This window comes from Nothoprocta perdicaria, unplaced genomic scaffold, assembly GCF_003342845.1.
Source record: "Nothoprocta perdicaria isolate Ctin4 unplaced genomic scaffold, notPer1 scaffold_16, whole genome shotgun sequence".
Classification (NCBI taxonomy): Eukaryota; Metazoa; Chordata; class Aves; order Tinamiformes; family Tinamidae; genus Nothoprocta; species Nothoprocta perdicaria.
In genome coordinates, this window is record NW_020454760.1 from 7,430,946 (window position 1) to 7,453,778 (window position 22,833).

The following is a 22,833-nucleotide window of genomic DNA, read 5'->3' on the forward strand; positions in this document are numbered from 1 at the left end:
GGGGGCTACTCTTGCAATCCCTGATGTTCAATAACAGCTCTGCACCGTATCATTAGCATCAGCAAGATCTGTACTGTCACTTCGCTGTGGTCTGTATCCTATTGTCCCTGCAAATCTGTCCAGCTTCATAAGGCACTTCCCACGTCTGTGTATTTGTGTTCCGGTCAGCTCAACCGAAGAAATACTTCTGGATTTGAAACAGGTTTTCCCCAGGGTAACACTTTCCCTTAAAATGTCATCAAGTTGTCAGGGAGATCTACTCTCAAAATGTTTTAAACTCTCAGTTTAAAAACATACTTAATATTTGCTACTAAAGCTCACATTCTTTCTGGTTTCTATTATTTTCTTTCACAGTAACTGTTAAAAATTATGCTGTCCTCAATTTCCATACACAAAGAAGAAGAAAAAAAAAAAGCAATAATAAGGGTTAAGCAGAATGTCTCTGGAATACATGCAGCACAATATTGGAATTTTTTTGTTATATCCTAAATCACACCACTTTGTAGAAAGTTCCTTTTCAAATCAAAGCAACACTACAGTAAAACAACTGCAGGCAAAATTTCTAAGTCACAATGCAGTTTGTGTCAGAACACTCATCACTTCAGGCTGACCTGTCAAACTATCTTTAGGAACACAATAAAAAGGCAAATCTGCAAGTTGGTAAGAAACTTTTGAATGAGAAAAAAAAATAAAGTAGGTTTTTCTTGCAGACTACAGAGTTCTGTGCAGTGCTAACTGAGCTGTGCCGATGCTTAGAGCAGGTGTCTGTGCCTTCCTGCAGCCCCATGCACACCTGCGGGGCTGTGCTCCTCCTTAGAGGGCCAACATTTTGAAGCTCCCACTTCAGAAACCCAAAGAAAACCTAGGGTTCAGGTGAGTGGAATAGAGATATGAAGTTAGCACTGTACACAATACTACCAATAATATTATATATTGCATGCATATTAATGATTTTGAAACAGATGAGGCCAGCAAGACAATATTTCTGAACGTTGGTAGGCATTTTCTGGTGCCTACACTTTTGGAGGTACTCAGCACCTTGCAGAATCCAACCCACTTATTTAGGTGGCCCTGTGTGGTCCCAGCATAGCTCTTTTTAGGCACTAGGGAATAACATTTTGACCAGGGGCTTGTAAAGAAACTAATGCAGTTGTCAAGCAGCCTACAGAACTCGCTGGAGAATCATTTCTAAGGGCTTTTTGGAATCACTGCTTTGCAGAGATATTTTTCTCTATTACTTCCTGCAGAACAGCCCAACATCTGTAGAAACTTACCATTCTCTGGTATATTTTGTTCATTTTCAGACTTGCTTCTATATGACCAGCTAGAATTGGTTTGTGAAGTCCTGTGGCCTGAAGATTGAAATCTCGGGCCAACTCAGTCCTCATGTTAAAGCATTCATGAAGCTGCCCGAATTTATGGCAACTCGCAACAGCCCCCATGGGACTGTTAAATGAATTAAGAATCCCTGGAATTCATCAGAGTCAAGACACGCCTGTGAGGACCAGAAAGGAGTGAGCGACACAGAACCAGCTAGAAAATACACAGGGACTGCTGAGCACTAAGGGAATCCTTGGCTGTCTGGCTACGGCACTTTTTATACTGGCAGGGGATGCAAATTGGAGCCCGAGGATCCGCACTTTCATTTTCAAAGCACTTTGCAAACATCAACCACTTCACCTTCACACCATTGCTGCGAGGGAAGTAAATATGTACAGTTCCAGCATCCTCGCTTTTCTGCATGCACACGGGAGCGCGGGGCGTTTTCACAGGCGCAGCCTGGGTGCGTGCACAAAAGGGAGCTTTGGAAAACCTCCTCCTCCGTGGGCGAACGAGTTTCCCAAGGCCACGGAGGGAATTAGCGGCGGAGCAGGGATTAGCAGGCAGATGCTGCAATCCAGCGCGGTGCTAAGCGCACACCCTGCCTCCCTTGCAAGGCACTGGAGCAGCTCCCTGAATTCCAGCTGCCCTCCGCTCTGCCGCGCGCAGCAGATTACTGCGTGTCATCCTTCCTAATCTCCCCTGTAAGAGGGGCTCTACGTGCTCCTCGTGCCTCCCTCCTTTAATTTCCCCCCCACGAACGGTGGCAAGGTTAGGAACGAGCTGTTTTCTCAAGGCTGGGATTAAAGATGGCTCTGCGTTGTGCTGAGCATTCCTCTGGAGCAGGGGCAGCGCGTGCGTGCGCGCCAGAGAGCGACCCCGGCGAAAGGGAGGAATGAGCGATGCCGAACAATGCGCCGCAAAGTTGCAGGCTGCTCGGCTGCAGGCCAGAAAATGAATCCAATTTTTCATTCTGTCATTATAAATATTTCAGTGCAAATGGTACTGATTTTCTGCAACTGTGGTTAAGCAAAGGGCCTCCGAGTGAATATTTAAGAAAAAAAAAAAAAAAAAAAAAGAAAAGAAAGGAAAGAAGAGGGAGGGGAAAAGAAAAGAGAGAGGAGAGGGAGGAGGGAAAATTAAGGTTAGCAACCAATTAATTTTGAACTCCATATGTAAAAGATTCTGGGGGAAAATTCTACAGTGATGTAGCGTGTGACTCAAAGAATGAGGGGAAAAAAAAAAAAACATTTACTCTGCTCTTCTTCTGACAGTTTCTCATAAAATATCTGCAGTCCATCTATCTTTTAGTACTCCAGGCTCCTCTGGAGAGCAGAAAATAGTAGTTTAAAGCTCACTTCAGTGCCAGTCTGCGGGAGATTGCTTTCCACAGGACCCCTGCTGATGGAGGCCTAGGGGAAGAGGCCCAGGAGTTATTCAATCAGTCCAAGGCTCTGGGGCGGCTGGGGCTCCTTTGAGGGCTGATTATAAAGCTGCCCTCCTGTTGCCAGCCTCCGAACAGAACGAAATGAGCAGCCTCTTGCTGCGCAGCTCCTGCAAGGAGGAATTTCACCTGTCATGGAGTTTGTCAGAATTTCAGGATTTATCTTGGTGCAAAATTAATAAAATACCAACTAGGATTTCAGCCTGACTACTCAGCTGTGTCATCTCAAAGTGATCTTTCACCTAAGAAAACCTGGACACAGAGCTACTGAAGTCATTCCTGCCCTACTTTCATTTCGGAGCTGCAGCAGGATGCTCGGACTGAATAACAAAACTACTAGATGTGAATTTCCTGACAATTACACCAAACGTCAAGTGCCGGGTGGGTGCTACTGTCCTAACGCACGACCTTCCACCCCGCTTTTGTGGCTCCAAAACCTCCCTGGTACAAGCTAGGAATCTGAAATATAAAAAGACCATTTCTGCAGTTTATAACCTGGTAGGTCCCTTATGGCAGCACATCTGTTAAGTTCATACGCTGGTATTTCAGGTCTGGATATGATTTATAAGTTTTAAAGGAGTACAAACAACAGACTACAGAAGATTACATTCTGTGAAACACTGCAAATTAATATTGCCCTGACAGTCAGGTACAGAGTCTTTTAAGCATATGCTGTGCCGAATATCCATCCTTGCAGTAAGAGGCCAGGTTGGTAAAGCATCATCTCAAACCTCTGCAAATTGAGTTCAGGTCTGTCTTAAGTCAGACAGTTTCACCAGCTTCACCTTTTCTCACAGAGCCTTGGAGCAATAATAATAATGAAAAGTCTTCATATACTATCCATTCAGGTAAGCCTGCAGTAGCTTCTAGTATTTGGTCACAGGAATCCCAAGTCTCCGGCAGCAGAGCAGCAATTAGCTTGCAGCCTGCCAGACAGCTTGGCCAGTTAAAAGAGGAGATCAACTTGTGAAAAATAAAACAGTTGTCAGCATGAGCCAGCTGATTGGTAAGTAAAGAGTATTCAATTTACAGGGGCTCAAATCATGGCAGGGTAAAAGAGAGAGATTGACTGTACCAAGAACAGCAAAACGTGCCCGGATGGGGAACAAAGATGGGTATGCAATTAACCTGTATGCGTACCCTATACTGTCGTACTGTGGAAATTTCTGTACATTGTTCACAGCTGTTTGCTGTTGAAGAAATAAATCCACCTCCCCCACTATTTGCTGGGCAGCATTTTCTAATGAGAGCTTAAAACAAATGTAACATACCCTGCTCCCAGCTCCTCAGCATTTAAATGACAATTCCACACTAATACACATCATAAAGCCACCTTTACCAGGCAGTAGTAGTCTGACAGTTTTAACACCAAGAGATCTCACAGCGCAGAGAGAGGGAAGGCACGCAAGCGAATGCACAGATGGTGGGAGGGGACACAGGGTGCTCTCAGCAGGCTACAGTAGAGATGCATTAACTCCACAGAGGGATAAGGGCTTCCCACCAGTACAGTCATGAATTATAACTGAGCATGGGAGCGAGTTCTTAGTGCCTGTCTCACTGCAAATATACTGTTCCATTTTCCGGCGCCATCACCTTTCACCTTTGCAAACTCAAAGCAAAGCAAAATGCACCACTAATATTTAACAGTATCGCAGTTTCTTTATATTACACAGCACACATCTTTACACACAAAGTGAGGGGGGAAGCAGAGTATGCACTCACAAAAAAGCATCCCCAAGCAGAGAGATTTACACACGTCCGTGTTTAGTGCCTGTGTCTGGTGATTCTGCTGCAAAATGAGATTATAACAATACAGATAAACAACCAAAGCCGCATGTAGAAATGTGTGAAACTCAGCAGTTTTGGTTCACGAGGACTGAATCATCTCTTTCCCCCTTCCCTTGTTAACAGGGTGGAGGACATTCAATTTCTGCTTTGAGCACAAAGGAAACTCAACTTAAAACAAAAAACGTAAGTCTGCAAAAATGCACTCTTTTGCCACTCTAAATCATCTCAGCCTCAGATGGATCAAAGCACAGTGAACCTGACCCTGATAACAGGTAGAAAAAGTAAGCCTCGAAACTGTTCCTCCTGGTTGGGGTTTTGTAATGAACAGCTCCAGTTGTGTAGCCATCTGCACCCAAGACTTTTTGACTAATGTTTGGAAAGCAGCAATCAAATGATGTTCATGCTCCCAAAAATAAAAAAAGAAAAAAGAAAAAAAAAGAAAAAAAAAAAGAAAGAAAAGGAAAACCACCATTTTTACTTTTGAGCCAAGACTGCTGTTTACTGGAGTTTCCTGGATGTGTTTCTCCATGAATCAGGGACCACACCTTGTTTTTACAAACTATCTGCATCTCCTCCCTAGGGGAATTCATCCCCTCCCAAACTTGCCTCCTACTCAATGAACTTATCAATGGCGAAAACTTGTTATTTTAGGCAGCTGAAAATATGACCATTTTTAAAGGATTCATTTACCATGCCTTTCACTTTCGCTTAAATCCTCAGTGTTCCTGTTCTAAGTGACAGCACCGCGAGCGCTGCTTTTAAGCACTATTCATCTTGCCTACCACATCTCAGCCTTTCACACAGAGGCTGCTCTCTCGCCAGCAATGGAGCCTTACTCCTTCATAGCTCCAGGGCAGAGACTGTTACTAGCTGTAGACTCGCTGCAAATATCACAATAAAGGAAACAAATGTGAATTTCTCTTAAAATACGGGTTCAGCTCTGGAGATACCTTGCTTTAGAAAACTCTGTCAGGAGCAGACAATATGTCTTTCTCCAAAAGGCACAGCAGCCACCCCCGTTGAAACTGCGGTGCTGAATGATCAAACGTGCCAAAGGATCCGGGGTGCTTGGGAAGTTTAGCCCCTTCTCCGTTTTGGGTTTGTAATCAATACTTCTCCTTCCTTCACTCTTCATGTAAGTAGCCTTGCTTTGGCAGCGAGACTTATGGAACATTAAAAATAAAAAGCAAACAATGAATATCCTCCGTTTCCCATCAAATCCCTGAGCCTTGGCTTGCTAAGCTCTGCCATGGAACAAGGTAGGGTTTGGACTACGGATTGGAGTACAGACCCCTTCTGCCTGTGGATTTGGCACTTGGAAACCATGGCGGGGGTGAGAGCGCAGCAGGGCATGGACCAGCGTGATCCTCTGCCTGTGCTGTGGGGGGAAGAGGGGTCACACGCGGAGTGGCCAAGTTTCAGGGCCAGCTTGGTGCCCTCCATCGGCAGCAAAGGGCACGAGCAGAGGCAGGAGCGAGGAGCCCGCTGCGGGGCGGCGGGAGCAGCCGGCAAAGGGGCAGGCAGGCAGGGAGGGCGGTCTGCAGAACTGGCCACCGAGCTCCTCACTGCACCATAGCTGGATGCTTCATAAAATCACACTGATGGCAGTCCCGGAGATGGCCATCTGTCGTCAGCTCTGGGCCAGATGAAAGATAATATAGCGGCAGCGACTGGTAGCTAACAGCAGGGCAATGGCAGGAAGGGATGAATCCTGGAATTAAGAAATGGTGCCTCCTGTTTAGGAGAGAAAATCAGTCATCGATATCAACCACATTAACGTGAAATTAATAGATGGGTAATTAGGAGAACTGAATTGATCTACCAGAGAAATTACTCAAATGCAAACAGAGGGCTTATTTCTTCTGCTTCCGCCAGGTGTACCAGCCAACTGATCTGACTAATGGCAAGGTGTATGCTGAAACAGCCAGGGCACACAAGGTAAAAACTCATTTTCTGAAAAGGGCAGAATTCAATTTCTAATGGTTATTTGTGGATCCGGGAATATGTTTACTGCCTTCCCTGCCCTTGGTCTACAACCGGACTCCCTGATGTTCACACAGGTTTCTACAAAGACTGAGATTAAGAATTGGCCTTTGTGTAGTAACCGAGTAATACCTCATTATTATTGTTATTATCATGATTTATTTTTCCAAGTGCCTTATCAGCATTATCATCATCACTTAGTAGAAAAATATTTGCCTTCCTAAGCACTATCATTACAATCTTCTTTCTTCGCCTCACTGTCTGCTCTTCCAAACCTTCGCCTTTCATCTTCTCTTCTGCTTTATCTTTTTCTTTTCTGCAGCCACTTTGGATTTGCTTCCTTGGCCTGCAGTCACACACACTTTCCTGTTCCATTTGCTAAAATGATTAGAAATTATGATGTTAATGTTGGCATAAAACGTCATTTTTGTTTCAGAGTCAACACTTAAAAACACAAAGACAGGAGCAATAGATCTTATCCCCTAATTGCCACTTTCTCATTCTGTTTACAGAGTAGAGATAACAAACTTCACTGTCTGTCTGTCTGTCTGTCTATCTATCTATCTATCCATCCATCCATCCATCTTATCTAGCAACACTTTATTCTTTATATATGTATACATTATATATGCATTATGAACTTTATTATCTATTTTGTACTATATTACCTGATTCTGCAGAAACTACTTAATGGGGACTATACAAGGTGGTAAGGAGAACATATCCAAAATATGAGTTACCTTTGTGTTGTTAGAGCCTAATCTACTGATTAGAGCTTTTTCCAAAAGCGATAGCTATATAAAAAGCATAAATAGGAAGAAATATACAAAATAAAAACAGGTATTCTTGTATATATTCATTTGGGCATATACACCTTGAAAGAATAAGCATATATATGTATTTGTTTGTTTCTGTATGTATGTTTTTTGGATATAGCTCATTACTTATTTTTGACATTATACTTAGCTTCCAAACAGTTTTATTCTCCTGTAAATTTGACGTTCTTTTCAAGATTTTCAAATTAAAATGATTTATTCATTGTTTATCTGCTATGCTGACTTTGACAATCAATTCTGCAATTTTTTCAATAATAGTACAGTTCAAGCACATAAAAAAGAAACCTATAATTATGATTCATTTGTTCCAAAAATTTAAGAAAAAAAGCCCTTGTTATTTCTTTCATCAAATGTATGGGACATGTTGTAAGCACATTTTTTCCTATTTACTTGTGAGCAAAAGGGCAGAAAGTTTCACAGGTTGGCTACTGCATGTGAGATTTACAAGTATAATGGAGTATGTGGAGACAAAAAAAAACTGGGTAGCCCATCTTTGTCAAGCACTACTTAGTGGAATCAAAATGGTCACTATAAAACTCCAGCATTTGGGGCATGGTGGGCTTAGCAATGTTACAAATATTCATGAACTAATGAGCTACCCATAGGGAGTGTTTACATTTGAACAGGTCAGTTAAAGGCAGGTGAACGCACATGCCCCAAACCTGGAAATTTTGTATGTGAAAAAGAATTACTGTCTCAAAACTTAATATGGTTGTAACATCCCTGAATCTCCAGGGAAGAGAGGGCACTGGAAGGGAATACAAAGTGTTATTTCTTTTTTTTTTTTTTTTGGATTTAAACCTGTTTGACTTTAAGGCAGGAGGCTTGCAGAAGAAACACTTTGAAGGCACAGCCTTAAAAAGCTAATGTGTGTAGTGTGTGTTGCCTCCACCATCCCTCCTGGATAGCCTTGCAAAGAAAAAGTCTAAAGACTTAGAGACAGAAGCCTGAATTTCGGAGCCTTGGAAAACATGGAAAAATATTTTATCTGCTTGGGCTTTGGAAATTTCCAGGCACATCCCTTTTAAGCCTTCTTTTTAGTTTAGGGAAATAAAATGCAGTCAATATGTATGCACATGTTGGTGCACACTAGCATTCACATAAGAAAGGACTAATTTGAAAGAGAAAGCACAATAAAAGTTCAGGGGAAAAAGGACTCAAACAAATACTTGGAATACTTGCAGCATTCTTCAACAAGTGCCAGATCAAAACAAAAGCACTAATTAAATTCCAGATAGCTCTGTCACATATATGATCATCGTCGTGCTCCCTCGCTAGATGAGGATGCGTGGTTGTGGAGCAGGTTAGTAGCAGGCCTGGCAACCGAAACCCAGCCCTCCGAGCTATATCTGCTCTAACAAAAGGGACCTGATTGCCTAAAGCAGGCGAAGGCCAGCATCACTGAAAGCCTGTATTTAGGCATAAGAAACAGTTTATCTGAAACCTCTAAGCAGGTTGTGGCTGCTCAGCACCTACGCTTTTAGCAAGGTTCCCAACTTCAGGCCTTTACGACCCGATTTCCTGAGGTACTCAGCACTACATCTTGCAGTGACCTTAACTGCAGCTGCAGGTGCTCAGCACCCTCTCAGAAATAGGCCACTGAGTTTGAAAATGTTGGCCTTAAGCTTTGATTGTTAATTGGATTTCAGGTAGGTTCTTTTTAAGACAAGCTAGCAAAGTTATTCCCCGCTGGCTACTGGCCTTTGGGGCTTAGAAAGGCAGCATCTCTGTTCCTCTCCTCACCCTAAGAGTTTGGGGACCTAGAAATGCCAGAGCTAATCTCCAATTTCACTTAAAAAATGTTTTGAGGCCTTTTTTTTTTTTTTTTGTGTGTGTGAGCAAAACATCCTTGAAAATGTAACCTCACCTGCAGGTTTGGAAGTTTTGTCCCTGTTTTTGTGCAAAGAGTATAAATTATTCATGGTCTCCCTTGCTGTCTTGCAAGGTTCGCCTCTGGGACCTAAATGATACACAGACTCAACTCTTTTGGGGCCCGGGCAGAATGATTTCTATGTGGAGGTGGTGGTAACTCTCCTGCTATGGCTGATACCATTTCCATAACTGTCTCTTTCCCAGCTGCTTCCCAGAAATCCTCTGCCACAAGGAGACAGCCATAGGGAAGAGCAGGAAACAGTTTTCTCCAGGTGATCCCTGAAAGAACAAATACAGTTTTGAACCCCAGCTCTGCTACTGTGTCCTGCAATGGTTTAAGTCAAATCTCTTAGTTTTGAAGCAGCCTAGAGCTGTCCTTGTTCTCTTCTGGCTTAAGCAAAGGGAAATTGAAGATCATTTTTGAGATCTTCGGTAGCATTTTACAATACTGAGCACTTTAACCCTTAAAGAAAAGTATCAAAAAGTAGAAGATCAGTTTGAACAGTGCTAACTTGAGAATGTTTAAGTGCTTCAAAACAGACATGCGAAGCATGGATGTGTGTCCACACATAGAATCACATAAAACTGCACTTTCTCTGCTGCCTGCGGCCTACTCCGCTTCGTTTCAGTTACACTATCACCTGCATGCTCCAGGAGCTGAGAAAGTCCTTGTGCTGTTTTAAGTGACATGCATAACATCTGCTCTGAGTGCCTCATTCTTTCTTTCATCCTTCCCCTGGGGAGGGAACTGTGTGTTTTGTTTGGAAGAGCTCTGTTGTTGTGGGCTGTGGTTTCGGGGATGCTTCAGAAATCAGTATGCTGGTTATGTTAGAGAAGGAGCTTTTGGCACCTGTAGGTGCACCTTGCCCTTAGCAGCATAAGCTAAAGGTGTTCATGGTAAGATGCAACTGCTGTGGAGAAGCGTGCTGTGTTCCTGAGAGCCAGAAGATCTAGCTCCTGTGCAAACAGGCTCTGCCGTCTGACAAAGCTCTCACAAAGCCGGGCCATCACTCAAGGAACGTTGTGGGAGATGTGTGGGGCGTGAGGGACCTCGATGACCGAGATTGCTGAGGAGCGGGGCCCCGAGCGCGGCAGGCCGGCTGCTGGGCCGGCCGCAGGAGAGCGGGTTGCGGCTGCCCGGGCGCTGCTGCCGCTCTCCGCATTAGCGGGAATGTCCTCCGGGCTTGGGGCCTCGTGCCGGACAGCGCCGGGGGGAGCAGCAAGGGGGTGTGTAAGCAGAGGCAGCGCCTTCCCAACAGGACGGGAAACGGCCCCGGAGCCGATTGCTTCTTGCCCTAGTTTCTGCGTCTGTGAAGGGGGGACACGTAACCACCCCATAAGCAACTAATTATTTAATAGCTACAAAATGCTAAGCAAATGCTCTAATTTGCTGAGAAGATACATGTTTATTTTTGTGACTGGGCATAATGGCCACATAGTCTTGGCTATTATCATGAGCAAAATTAATTATAATCACTGATAAAACACTGAGCCTGTACGACTGTCCAGCATCTATACTGGATATTGGAATCCATTTAACCCAGAAACTGTTTCAAAGGTCTAAAATGCACCCAGTCACTCCAGGTAACACCCCACAAGTGCCTCATTCTCCTGCCAAACACCACACACAGGTTGTGCTGGCTATGGAAGCCACTCTGGAACTGAACATGGGAAAGGAATGACTACTCCATTTCATCAGGGACAAAAGAAGCACAAACATCCAGGAGAACATAAGAGCTTAAGTCTGAAGACTAAAGCAAAACCACACAGATGCTGGAAAGAGCAGCACAAAAAAGGGAGCTTTAACAGGCACAAATGATTTTATCATAATTTATTGAAAACTCAACATTAAGTCAAACTAGTGATAGTTTCTCTACTTCTTTATTAATTAAAAGTTCAGTATTGTGGATGTTGGATGGGGAAGACTCACCTTGCTACACAGAGCTAGCTACACTCACCTTGTACACAGAGCTGTAGGGCACTGCTCTGAACACAGGACGCAGATTTTCAATTCTGGGAGACAAATAGGCAGGCCTATTAAGTCGCTGACCTTCCAGATATTTTATCTGATACTCAGACTGGGTATTTTTCTAGTTTTAAAGTTTGTCAGAAGCTATTTCTTAACAGCCTTTATTATATTAAGCATGCAAGTCTTATTAAAAGGATTCCATTTTAAATAATAAACTTTCTTAGCGACATGTTCCTTAAGTCTGTTTCAGAAGTGTAAAACACAACATAGAGGTTTTGGATCATTGTAGGACATATCCAGCCCTCAAAAATAACTTTGTTACAGAAGGTTTCCATCTGCTCCGTTTCTAAGGAGGAAAAAAAAAAAAGAAAATAAAGACAAAAATTTAAAGCTGGCTAAGTCACTGCGGAGCACAAAACATTTAAAGGAAGTGGCAGAGCAGGGAGTTGGGAGGGCTATGAATGATTAAAATTAAGGTCTGAGTTTCTTCTCTGAGAGCTGCAAAAGTTTTATTAATTATATTTGCAGTCAGAGAGAGCCTGTAGTGGTAGATTAGACTCAGATCAGAACATCGGGGTTCTAGTACCGTATCAGCCCACTATATGTGCTTGCTTCAGCTATTACACCTTTCTCCTTGCCATCCTTTGTTAATTTGGGATAAACTATTTGGAACAGACAGTGTCTCTTAATCTGCTGCTTTTCTTCATAGTTCCCTGTATAATATCTCACCAACCTCAATCAGTCTAAGCATAATACCTTTAATTAATCAGAACATTTCTTATAAAACCTCTTGTTTAAAAGAGTTTGTGCAGAGCTTTAGCAGGTGCTAAAACAACCAGGAAATTCATGTAAAATTTCATTATTTCAGAGTACAGGCTGAATAAAGCACTGCAGGTTTGATTTATTCTCTGTTTTTGACAGAACTTGGTGCTAAAGAGACTGTGTCCTGACTTCCTAAAAGGGGTCTGGAGTGAAGTCATGAAAAATTCTAGAGAGAGTTCTCGTTGTTTTTTGTGAGAACACTGGTAAATGAGGGGATAGTAACTTCCCCAAGGTAAGATGAATGCAATATGTGAGGGATCTTATGTTCTTCCCAGATTACAGTCAGAAAATGCAAAGCAAAGAATCATACTGGGCCAAACACCAAGTTAAACATCATTATAAGGCATTTATTTTTTGTATCCATGGATTCACTTCCTTTAATTATCTGCTGTACTATATGTGTGGATAGGGCTGCTATGCTATTCTGTTCTGTTCTGCTCTATCCTGTTCATGTTCTTACTCTGCCCTACAACCTGAGAGTTGTCCATGGCTTTTAATCTGTTATGATTAGTGTCTCTCATGCATGGGGGATGCACTTTAGATGTTTAAATTAAAAGCAAGGAATCATTCCTGATAGAGGGAATAAATACATTGTTACACAGCAAGCCCCAACACAAACTGTGATAATGTGCAAGGGTAGAGAAACAACCACAAGGCTCGTTGCCAAAGTTTCCACTGCTCGAACTGGTAGTTAGCCTGAACAAAGCAATACCTCCTCAAATAGGTTTTAAATGACAGAAGGCTCGAGATCAGGGTATTTTCAGCAAAAGCAGACTCCAAAGCCAATGTTCTGCTGCCTTTTCACCAGCCTGGGTAGACGACTGGAGGAAAGAGCAGAAAACCAGAACCCAGCAAAGGCAAAAGGCACGATGGAACTGCATTTTTACAAACATGATGCATTCTGAACTGGGGTGGGGCCACCAAAGTTAATTAAAATAATAAACATAATGAAAGAAGTGAATAAGAAATTGAATCTCTCTTTTTTTTTTTTTTTTTGCCAGTGTTTATAAGCCACAGAGAGGATGTCTCTAAGGGTATGGAGATGTGGTCTATTAAGAGCCTTCTGCAGCACAGAGCAACCAACACACTGATTGTCACCTAGCCAATGTAGAGCATAATTTGTCTCTCTGTAGGGACATCCTTTTGTGCCCTTCACTAGAAAACCAGGTGCCTCAGTTGTGTTGAAGTTTTAATGAACTAGGCTTAGATGGAGACAGCAAAATCTTGCCCTGCGTTTTGGGCAGGAATGAATTCTGGTGGAAAAATATGATTTTATCAAAATAATGCTGCAGAAGTCAGATGTTTAGGGCTCCACATGCTTTGAAATCAAAGCACATTTTAGGGAAGACAAATAGTTTAAACTCCTAAGTACATATGCTACAACTATATGCAGACCTCTGTATACAGCTATTTGCTCAGTTTTTCTTTTTAATCTAGTCTAGATTCTGCTGTTAAAACTCATTTCTATATACCCTTGTTTCTGTTTCTTTTCTTTCAGTTTTTTTTTTGCCTACCTCCATCTTCTCTCCTCCTGAGGCTGTTTCCTTTTGTTCTATCTTTCCTAACTGCACTGCTGATCTCTCCATCTCTGCCTATTTCTGCATTTTGATTAATCAGTGATGAACATCAGATTTGTGATAATTTGTTATATAAATTTTTTTTTTCCTGAAAAAAAAATGCAAATTCACCTTTGTGGAAACTTTGTTACAATAACAACAACAGCAATTTTAAGTGAAAAAAATCATAAAAAGTATTCTATGAAAGAAACAAATACAACGTTTCTGACCTTTTCTCCTGCCTCCTGGTTTCTCTTTTATTTCTCCCACCAGCTCAATAACCATCTATACAGCCTAGTTTATTTCCTGCTTTCAGAATACTTTCTGACCATTACTATGTATGACTGCTTCTTTCCTTCAACCTCCAAGTCATCTTTTCCTTGTCTTCCTCTTCTGCTTTAGGTCAGAGCTTGTACATGCCGCCTGATAAGAACAGCAAATGAAACCATGAAACTATTAAAAGTAGTAGAGAGACACAGCTTGGACACCCTGGAGTATCACAGGTATGGTCCTCCAGGTGATCTAGAGGTCCATCTAAATGGGGATTAAGGAAGGCTATCATGAAGAAAACGTACAGTGCAGGAAGTAGATATGAATATCAATTTCTCACACAATGAATTGATGCATAGTGCATACTCATATATATATATATTTTTAACATGGTCATGCCAAACATTAATATCAAGTTTCACTATACAAAAATTTCAGTAACTGAAATACTAAATAAGCATATGTATGTGCACACCTCACTAGTCACTAGTTTTTTTCTCTCTGTTTAAGAGACTAAAACCACCTGTAGTTCAAAACAAAATCAATTTAGGATACTTAGTTTAAATCCTTAAAGATTGGGCCCATTCTCTAAGAATTGTGCTGAGAACCCTTGAGTCCTCAAAAATACTCCTCTTTCCAAATAAAAATCACAAATCAGATGCTAGGGAAAACATTACGGTAAAAATAATTTCCCTTTTTATATCCCTATAGATCATCTGCTACCAAACAGACCTGGAAAATGTGGTGTCAAATATTTCTTCTGATTTCCTCTGTTAACTCACCTTAATATTTAAATGTAAACTAAAATAATTCAGAAACACTTCTGCTACCTCAGAATATCACTTCACCACCACTATTTCTCATTCCAAAATGAGCAGCACAGAGAGTTAACACACAACAAACAATTCCTTCACTCAAGCTTGTTTTCTGGTATTGTTTAACCTTTATTTCCTTCACTGTGTTCTGTCATTTCTCTGTAATGAACAATAACAATACAAATCTAATGGAAAGTAGAGACAACAATGCACCATACAGACGGCTCTATTTTTTTCCAAGTTGGTATTTATGGAAAATGGTCATCAGGTAAAACAGGATACCTTTTTCCCTGCCATCCTACACTGATACATCAGTGCTTAGTTGCTGACATTCAGAGTCAGAAGAATGAATTATTTCCCATTTCACTCCTAGGTAAATGTTTGTTGCATCTCATTTAGAAAAGTAAGATGCCCATTTCTGTCTCTTCAAGAATACCTTGAGCTACACCAACCTGCTGTGCAAGAATCCAAAGACAGCTCCCAAAATTCAGGTCTGTATTGGCAGTTATCTGCCAACAGGTTTCTGAAGGGGAATGGGCTGAGTTACCTGCAATTTTTCTTGTCCTTCCCCCATCCCCATCATGATGCATGCACAAGCATAAGAACAGATCGTGGCAAGCAAAGCTTTGACTTCAGCTATCAAATACATTATACCATTATATCTCCCGCATAACAAGTGTGCTACCTGCAGTTCTGTTTGGAAGAAGAACTTCTGTGGACACTGTGTGCAGTCATAGATCTTGTCTTCTTGTCCATGGGCTGAGAAAATATGCTGCTGCAGCTTGTTTGCTTGGACAAACACTGAAATATTAGACAAACAATGACCTTCTCATTATTTCATATTACAAGTCAAGTTTGTTTTTTTTTTTTATAAACCATATCCCATTAACACTCAGCAATTCCAAGAGATAAAATTAAGCTAGCACACTCTGATTTCATATTACACTGTTGCTGTAATAGGTACCAACCAGCACTATTTAACTACAAAGTGGGATCCTTTTTCATTTTAAATGAATTGAAATAGGTTTCTGTTTAAAAAAAAATTCAAAAAGAAATAAGATGTAACAGAACAACCAATGTCATTTCAAGATTTAAAAATACCCTTTTCTCTTCAAAATTATTTCTTTATGCTTACTGCACCTTGACTGAACACACACAAAACTTATTTCCTAGCAACCAACAGGTCTGAAAAACACAGATGCCGGAGCCCTGTTTACTCTCTTTGCTTCGAGTTAAATCTAACAAACAGCTCTGTATTTAAATGTATTAATAGTAAAAATTATATCCCACAGCTGCACTGGGGCAATGTCTATAAATGTGAAACAGAACTGCAGGTAAATTCTCTTTGGATACTTTAAGATCAACTCTGCCTACACACTGAATGCAAGGGTTTCAATAATATAAACATGTTCAATTTTAATGACTACAAAACAAGGCCCTAAGACTGTGTAACAGTTTACCTAGGAGACATACTATTAATAATTAAATTGTATATGCCAGAGGCAGTGTTTGGGTTGGCAGCACTGACTTCTGATGGATGCCTGGTGCACTGTGACCTAAAAAAGTTTGCATCTACAATATTAATCTGTATAGGCAAGAAAAGGATTTATTAAAGATGCTGGCATTTGACTTTGACTCCACTCCTAATCATTAAAATTATTCTAATTGCAAAGCAACAAAAAATCAGAATATTGTTCTTCTGAGTCATACATTTTAATCACATTTCTCATTAGCTTGAAAAAAAACCTGCTCAAATTCCATTTTCCATGTAAAACTTATATTGGTGATTTTTACTTCTAGTTAATATTCTAGCATGGCACACTAATATAATTTAATGGCATATTGCTAATAAAACACCATTGTTTATGATTAATGCTCGGTGTCTATTTACCCCATCAGCAAAAAGGAAAAAAATGTTTCACATAGATTGGAATCGACTTATCTCCGTACTCCTTAAAATGTTTTACAAAGCTACTGCTTCAGCCACTAAAAGATTACTTCTCTCAGGGAGGTCACTCACATGGAGAACCATCAGTGGGTACTTTACAGAGGCACGTTTTTCATTTTGCATTTACAAATGAGCCAAACTTGGAACCCCAAGACCCACAACATGAGGCAAAAAGAAAATCCTTTTATAACATATGCCTACATAAAGACAAGAGGAAAATAATGGCAGAATCAGCAAAAAAACTAAAAGACAAAGAACTACCTAATGGAAAGAATTACTGAACACAGACACCTAACAGGCAGGCTGCTTACAGCAGTACTATCCACACTCAGCCATTACTATAAGTATCTACGCAGTTAAGATGAACTATGCATTTTTTAAGTTTTATAATTCACAAAAGTGTGTGAAACCTGAACACAGCAAGGTAATAATCGTCACTAACTGCTGTATCTGAGAAACAAGAAATTTAAGTTTAATATTCTTCTGCAGAGTGCACTTAGGTTTTATTGGGAGTGGAGCTGCCAAGCAAAGAGGAGCAGAAAGAAAGGATTTAAGGGTCTATTTGCCTATCAATGAAAATCCTTCATTCCCATTAACGGAGAACAGAAACCTTGAAAGGCTTCCAGAATTAGCCTGCCATTGATGCAAGAATACCCAAAGTGTGTTTTGTCATGTTTGTGATTATCTTTGATTTTGATCTTGTAAAGCAAAACTGTGCATGTAACCTATATATTAACACTTGTGTTTTAGGTTATCATTTTACGAAACATTCTATTAAGAAGTCCTTAAAAAAACACACAACATCTCTGTAGGCATCCTTTTAATGTGTTTTCATTTCCAACAACAGCATTCTTCTGTTCCTCATTATGGCCCAAACATTGCAGTGCTTAGCCCTACTGGGTCAAGTTATTTTCTCACTTGGGTTTTACTACTGAATAACACCACTGAGTTGGGGAGGATTATTCCACACTTGGACTTGTGTCAGGGGAGAGCAGAGCTTGACTTGTGGGAAGGCAGCATGATTGCTTTCTAAAGCACAATACAAGGGTGTTTCTTCTCGCCACAAGCCAACAAACACACGCGAATGGGCTTTCTTAGTTGTTCAGAGGAGAAGGTTGTGCAGCACGGGCTGCATTGTGCAGCCCCTGCCCTCAAGGCCAAGTTCGGCTCTTAGTTATGTCATTTTAGATGAAATATCCGTAACTTCAAAGCACAAATTTGTGGGCACTTTTAACCTTGGCAAGCTCGGAACATGAAGGTGAAGATCATGATACCCTTGAAGGTATCAAACTATTGTTTCCACAATCATAAAAAAGTCATAGTTCCGATAGACGAGCTTGAAATGCAGTTCTTACAGATACATGCTTGACCTTCCAAGAAGATCAGCTTTCTAAATGGTTTCTAATCAATACTACTAATGAGCACAGAGCTAATACTCATTCCTAAAACTGACCAAAAGCCAAACACACAACACAATTATAAGTGGGAAGGGTGCACATGGAGGGGAAGGGCATGGCTGGGAGGCACAGAGACCGTGTCGTACCTGTAAAGCACACTGGACATTTGAAGGTGCCCCCCATGCCTTCAAAGCTGTGCTCTATCAGATGGCACTGAAGCTTGGCAGGAGAGTCGAAAGTCTGATTGCAGAGTTTGCATTCATGGTTCAGTCCTTCATCTGGGAGAGAAATAAAAAGAAAGGTGAAATCACCACGGTTGTTACCAAAGGACAAGTCCAACATGACCTATGAATCGATCAGATGTTTTGCTTTTCTGTGCTCAGGAAACTGGATATCCCCCAGCATTTATGGTTGCTGAAGTGCTCTTTTATCCGTTATGTTTCAGAACATACACAGCTCAGATCTTCCACACACAATTACAATTGAAGAGGAACGCAGAGGACGAGACTTCAGTAGGAAAACGTTAATTCCTCGGGAGATGAGTGGGGCAAGGACTCATCTCTTGGCAGAACCACACCATCACAGACGAGCACATTTTCAAGGCAGAGCAGGAGGAACTTAACACGGGCCACACATCACCCCAGTTCTCAAAGGTGAGAACTGTGGGCTCACACGTTTGTGCCACTCTAGGTGATGGTGGCCAGCAGGGAATTTCACGTCCTCACCTAATGCCCTCACCCAAGCTTCCCATCTCACAGGCAAAGGCGGAAACGAGTCTCAGGATTTTCCAACTGCCTTCCTGACAGTCCTCGATCTTTCCTCTTTATTTGTAGCTTTCCTCCTAAGAGCTCAAAACAGGCCCCCGCGTTATTTCCGGATGCGGCATTCCCGTCAGTGTCATGTGGCTTTAATCCCCTTCCCCTTCCCTGTTGCCGGCTCCCTGTTTCCTGCCATTGTCCTCACGGGCCCTGCCTCGCGCCCGGGGCCCTTCCGGAGGGCGCTGCAGGATCCAGCCGCTCCAGCACCAGGGCTGGCCTCGGCTGTCCTACTTAGAAACAGTTGCTAGGTAAGATGTGGCTTCCAGCCCTGCTGCAGAGGCCTCAATTCCCAGAGCGCAGCTTAGAAAAGGTCCTTCTGTATGTCACTGGTGTGCTACACAAGTAGCATTGATCTCGCAGGTAAACACTGCATTGGATTATTAAAATCACTCAGGAACGTGGCGCCCGGCCGCCGCTACCGCGCCGTAGCCTTCCTCACGTGAAAGGGAGCGATTTAGGCGCCCGCCCTGCCCACCCCAAGCACCTAAACGCCCAGCTGCCTCCCTCCCGCTCAGCCGAGTGCGGCCTGCTGGGATTAGGACCCGTAATGACGAACGCTCGCCCTTGGTGATCGCTGTACGTGGCGGAGGGAAGCGCGTGCGGAGCCGAGACCGCGTTTTGCCTCCCATGCAAAAAATTTCTCCCGGCCCATTTAAAGCAAACATGACAAGATGCGTGTATAACTGAACGGGGTCACACGCTCCTCTCGAAATGATCCTTAATAGCGCATCAGAATTGAAAAAGAATCTCAATGGTAGCCCTGAGCTTTCACTTCTCATTAGTCTGAAAGCTAAATTTAGCCTTCATGTGAGTTAGGGCATCTTTAGCAAAGAGGGGGGATTTGTAGGCTTTAGAGAGCACAAACGAAGCCACACGGTGCTATCCAGTCTGTATGTGGGGCTTCTGAAAATTACAGTCATACCCTTTTCTAACAGGTTTAAATGTTCACTATAATGAGAAGATAAGGCGTAGAAGAAAACCAACCAAATCTCACGAATTACACAAGATCAGGGTTTTTTTTTTCCTGTGGAGTAAACAGGTAAAAACACACCTGATGACTGCAAAATTTTATGCCTTGACCATTTGCTCTTTCAGGAGCCCTTTCTCCATTAGGCAGCCAACTCTCACAATGTTCACACCTACAGCACTTGCATTTCCTGGTATTGCAGAACTGTGTTCTTCAGTGGGTGACTTTGAGAGAAATTTCAGACCCTGCTTGGGCCCTCTGGAAGGGCCACATGCATGTTCCTCTTGCTTTGCTGCCTTCCTGTCAATCTTAATGCAACAGAATGGTGTCCTGGGTATAGATAAACATGCCAGAGCTTTGTGTGTGTGTGTATACGGTGAGCTGCAGAATTCCTTTTGTCCTCTACACGGTCCTTTATCCCAGCAATGCTCAATTATCCTGTGTGACTGCTCACGCCAAACAGTGACTGCAAGGGTGGGAAATGGCAGGTCTGCTTCGGGAGTCACCCGAGAACAGGTCAGCGGTCTTGGCCATTCTGGGCCCACAGACTATTGCCACTGGGGAGTCTGTTTCTGTTACCAGCTGCTTTTGACTCCCAGCCCCTGTGTCCTGGTACTAATTTATAGGTGGATCCACCTTCAGCTCAAGCTCAGAAAGGGGCTCAGGTCAAACTTGGCTCTTTGGCCACCACCGCCTCTCTAGAGAGAGGAGGTGATTGAGGTGGATGATCACAGCTTGCAGATGTACGTTTCATCCGACCAGTCACACCAGGAGTTGAGCATTTTTCCTTAAATATATTCTGTGCAAAAGACTCTGGGGCAAATATATGGGGCGATGCCTGAGCTATGTGACATCTTTCATAACTCTCTCAGGATAAATTAGAAAACATTTGCCAAATACTTGCTGCCTGTTTCCTTAGCAGGGACAGTTTAATGGATTCTCAAGAATTGCTCGGGATTTTGCATTTTCCACCATCACTGACAACCCTTCCAGTGGGTTCTGCTTGTGCTACTGCAGCAGTCAGCCATGGCTCTCTTCTGCACCATGAAGGGAAACAAGAGGAGAAGTATCTGTACATGTGAGAGAGATGGTGATATTCTGCCAAGTAGCCTTGCACTGTACTCTACAAACAAGCAACCTACATATGGGGGTGAAGCTGAAGAATGGACTGTGCTACAGAAAGCAGGGAGACTCAACAAAATGCCTGTTCTTCCCCAAATTTACAAATCACATATGAGAAATGGCACACCCGGTCTGACCATTCCTTCTATATCCAAATCCTTGACATGGTCATTACAAAGTAGTGCTGAAGAAAGTGCAAAATCCTACAAAGGGTTAAGTATGGACTGGAAAGCCTGTGGGGTGAGGTTTCTTCTTCAGTGAGTTTGTCTGATGCAGACATTCAAAGCAATTCGGACAAAGGGAGCTCCGCCTCAGGATCTTTCACCTATCAAGGTGACAATAATTGATACCAAGTCTCAAATGACAGAGTTACCATTGGCAAACTGCAAAGGAACCATGCAAATCATTCCTGAGCATGGAAACTTTGCAGGGAGATTTCTTAAGACATTCTGAAAGAGGAAGGCTTCCTAAAAATATGCTTTAAATTGAGTTAGAGAAGAATTCAAACAGAAAAGGATTTTTTTCCCTTTACATTACCTTAGCTAATGAAGAAAAAAGTAGGAAGAAAGGCACATAATCCTGATGTTGAATCAATCTAAATTTATCTACACAGTATTTGTAGTTGTTCAAGAAGAATTGAACCCCATTAAATGTGACCCTGTTGTGCTTCCAATATTACTCAGATCTGAGGTGATCTCCTGGTCACAAACATCAAAACCACTTTGATTACTGTATGCTGCAAATCCGATTTTCCTAAAGGCTTATAAAGGAAGGTTTGAAAAATCCCCTCACCCACTCGCCTGGGGCAGGTAGGAAACTTCCCCAGGCAAAAGACATCAATTTGTGCAGAATCTCTAAGCTTTTTCTTAAAAATAAAATGTTTCTAGTCTCACAGTTCTAAAGACCGCATTTAAAATCTGACTACATTTGTATAACTAATCAATTTTTTTTCCCCTTAAGTTCTGCTGTTCAGGGAGTTATAAACCCCTGTCCCACCCTTGTTTTCACCCTTTTTTTGCACATCACCTGCTTGGCACAACATCCTTGGAACAAAGGGCAGGTTTCCAGACCTTGAACGCAGGAATGTGATACCAGCAAAATTTAAATGTAAGAAGGGAGACAGTAAGGTTACAGCACTGGCTCAAGCGCCAGGAAGGCTGGGGTTGGTTCCAAACTCTGCCACTGACTTAATGCATCACCTTGGGCATGACGGTTTCTCAGATAACCCCTCTCTAAAGTTGAGGTGTTAATTTACAACTTTTACTTAAATAGGCCAACCTAATTAGTAAGACTTTTAATACGACGGGGGCAGAGGTGCTGGAGAAGAGTCCAGGACTAAGTTGTGTCAGTGAATGCGTGTGAGATGGGCGCCCAGGCAAAGAGCTGCCTGCCTGCTGGGCCACGCTGCCCTGCAAGAGGACAGGGCTGCAGCTTTCCATGGAGAATTGAAAAGCATGGCCAGCGTTTTATCTCCCTGGAATGAAAGAGCCAGGCTGGGGCAGCCCTTGCAGAGGTGCCAGGTATGGAAAGAGGAGGCAGAAGGCTCTGTTTACACAGTGGCCCCAGTCTAGCTCTTAAGGTTTAGCGAACAATTTGATAAGGTGCTATGAAAGTGCAAAGTATGATATCATTAATAAATAAAGGACCGGTAAAATGTCACATTTTCAGTTTCCATTTGTGATAAATCTGAAATGGAATGCAGTGTCAGATGCATTCCTTCTTCCCCGCAGTAGAGAGCTACTGCTCTTTGCTGTTACTCAGAGGGGGAAAAAAAAAAAAAAAAAAAAAAGAAAAAAATAGTGCTGAACAGCTTTAAAAAATTCAATCAAAATAATCTGCTCTTTGGAAAGGTGGCGGCTGACAGTAATTGGAAAATACTGTCTGACTCATTTATTAAAGTGAGATT

At 42.2% G+C, this 22,833-nt stretch overlaps 1 protein-coding gene across 1 annotated transcript in view; it reads right to left on the bottom strand.

The window, feature by feature from the left end:
• Positions 1–22,833, bottom strand: part of ZNF521 (zinc finger protein 521) — a 208,577-nt gene that overhangs the window by 12,391 nt on the left and 173,353 nt on the right. The window contains exons 5-6 of the mRNA XM_026035384.1: positions 18,167–18,298; positions 15,361–15,476 (exon numbers count right to left, since the gene is read on the bottom strand). Coding sequence (XP_025891169.1) covers positions 15,361–15,476; positions 18,167–18,298 — 248 coding nt within the window. The remainder of the gene's footprint in view (positions 1–15,360; positions 15,477–18,166; positions 18,299–22,833) is intronic.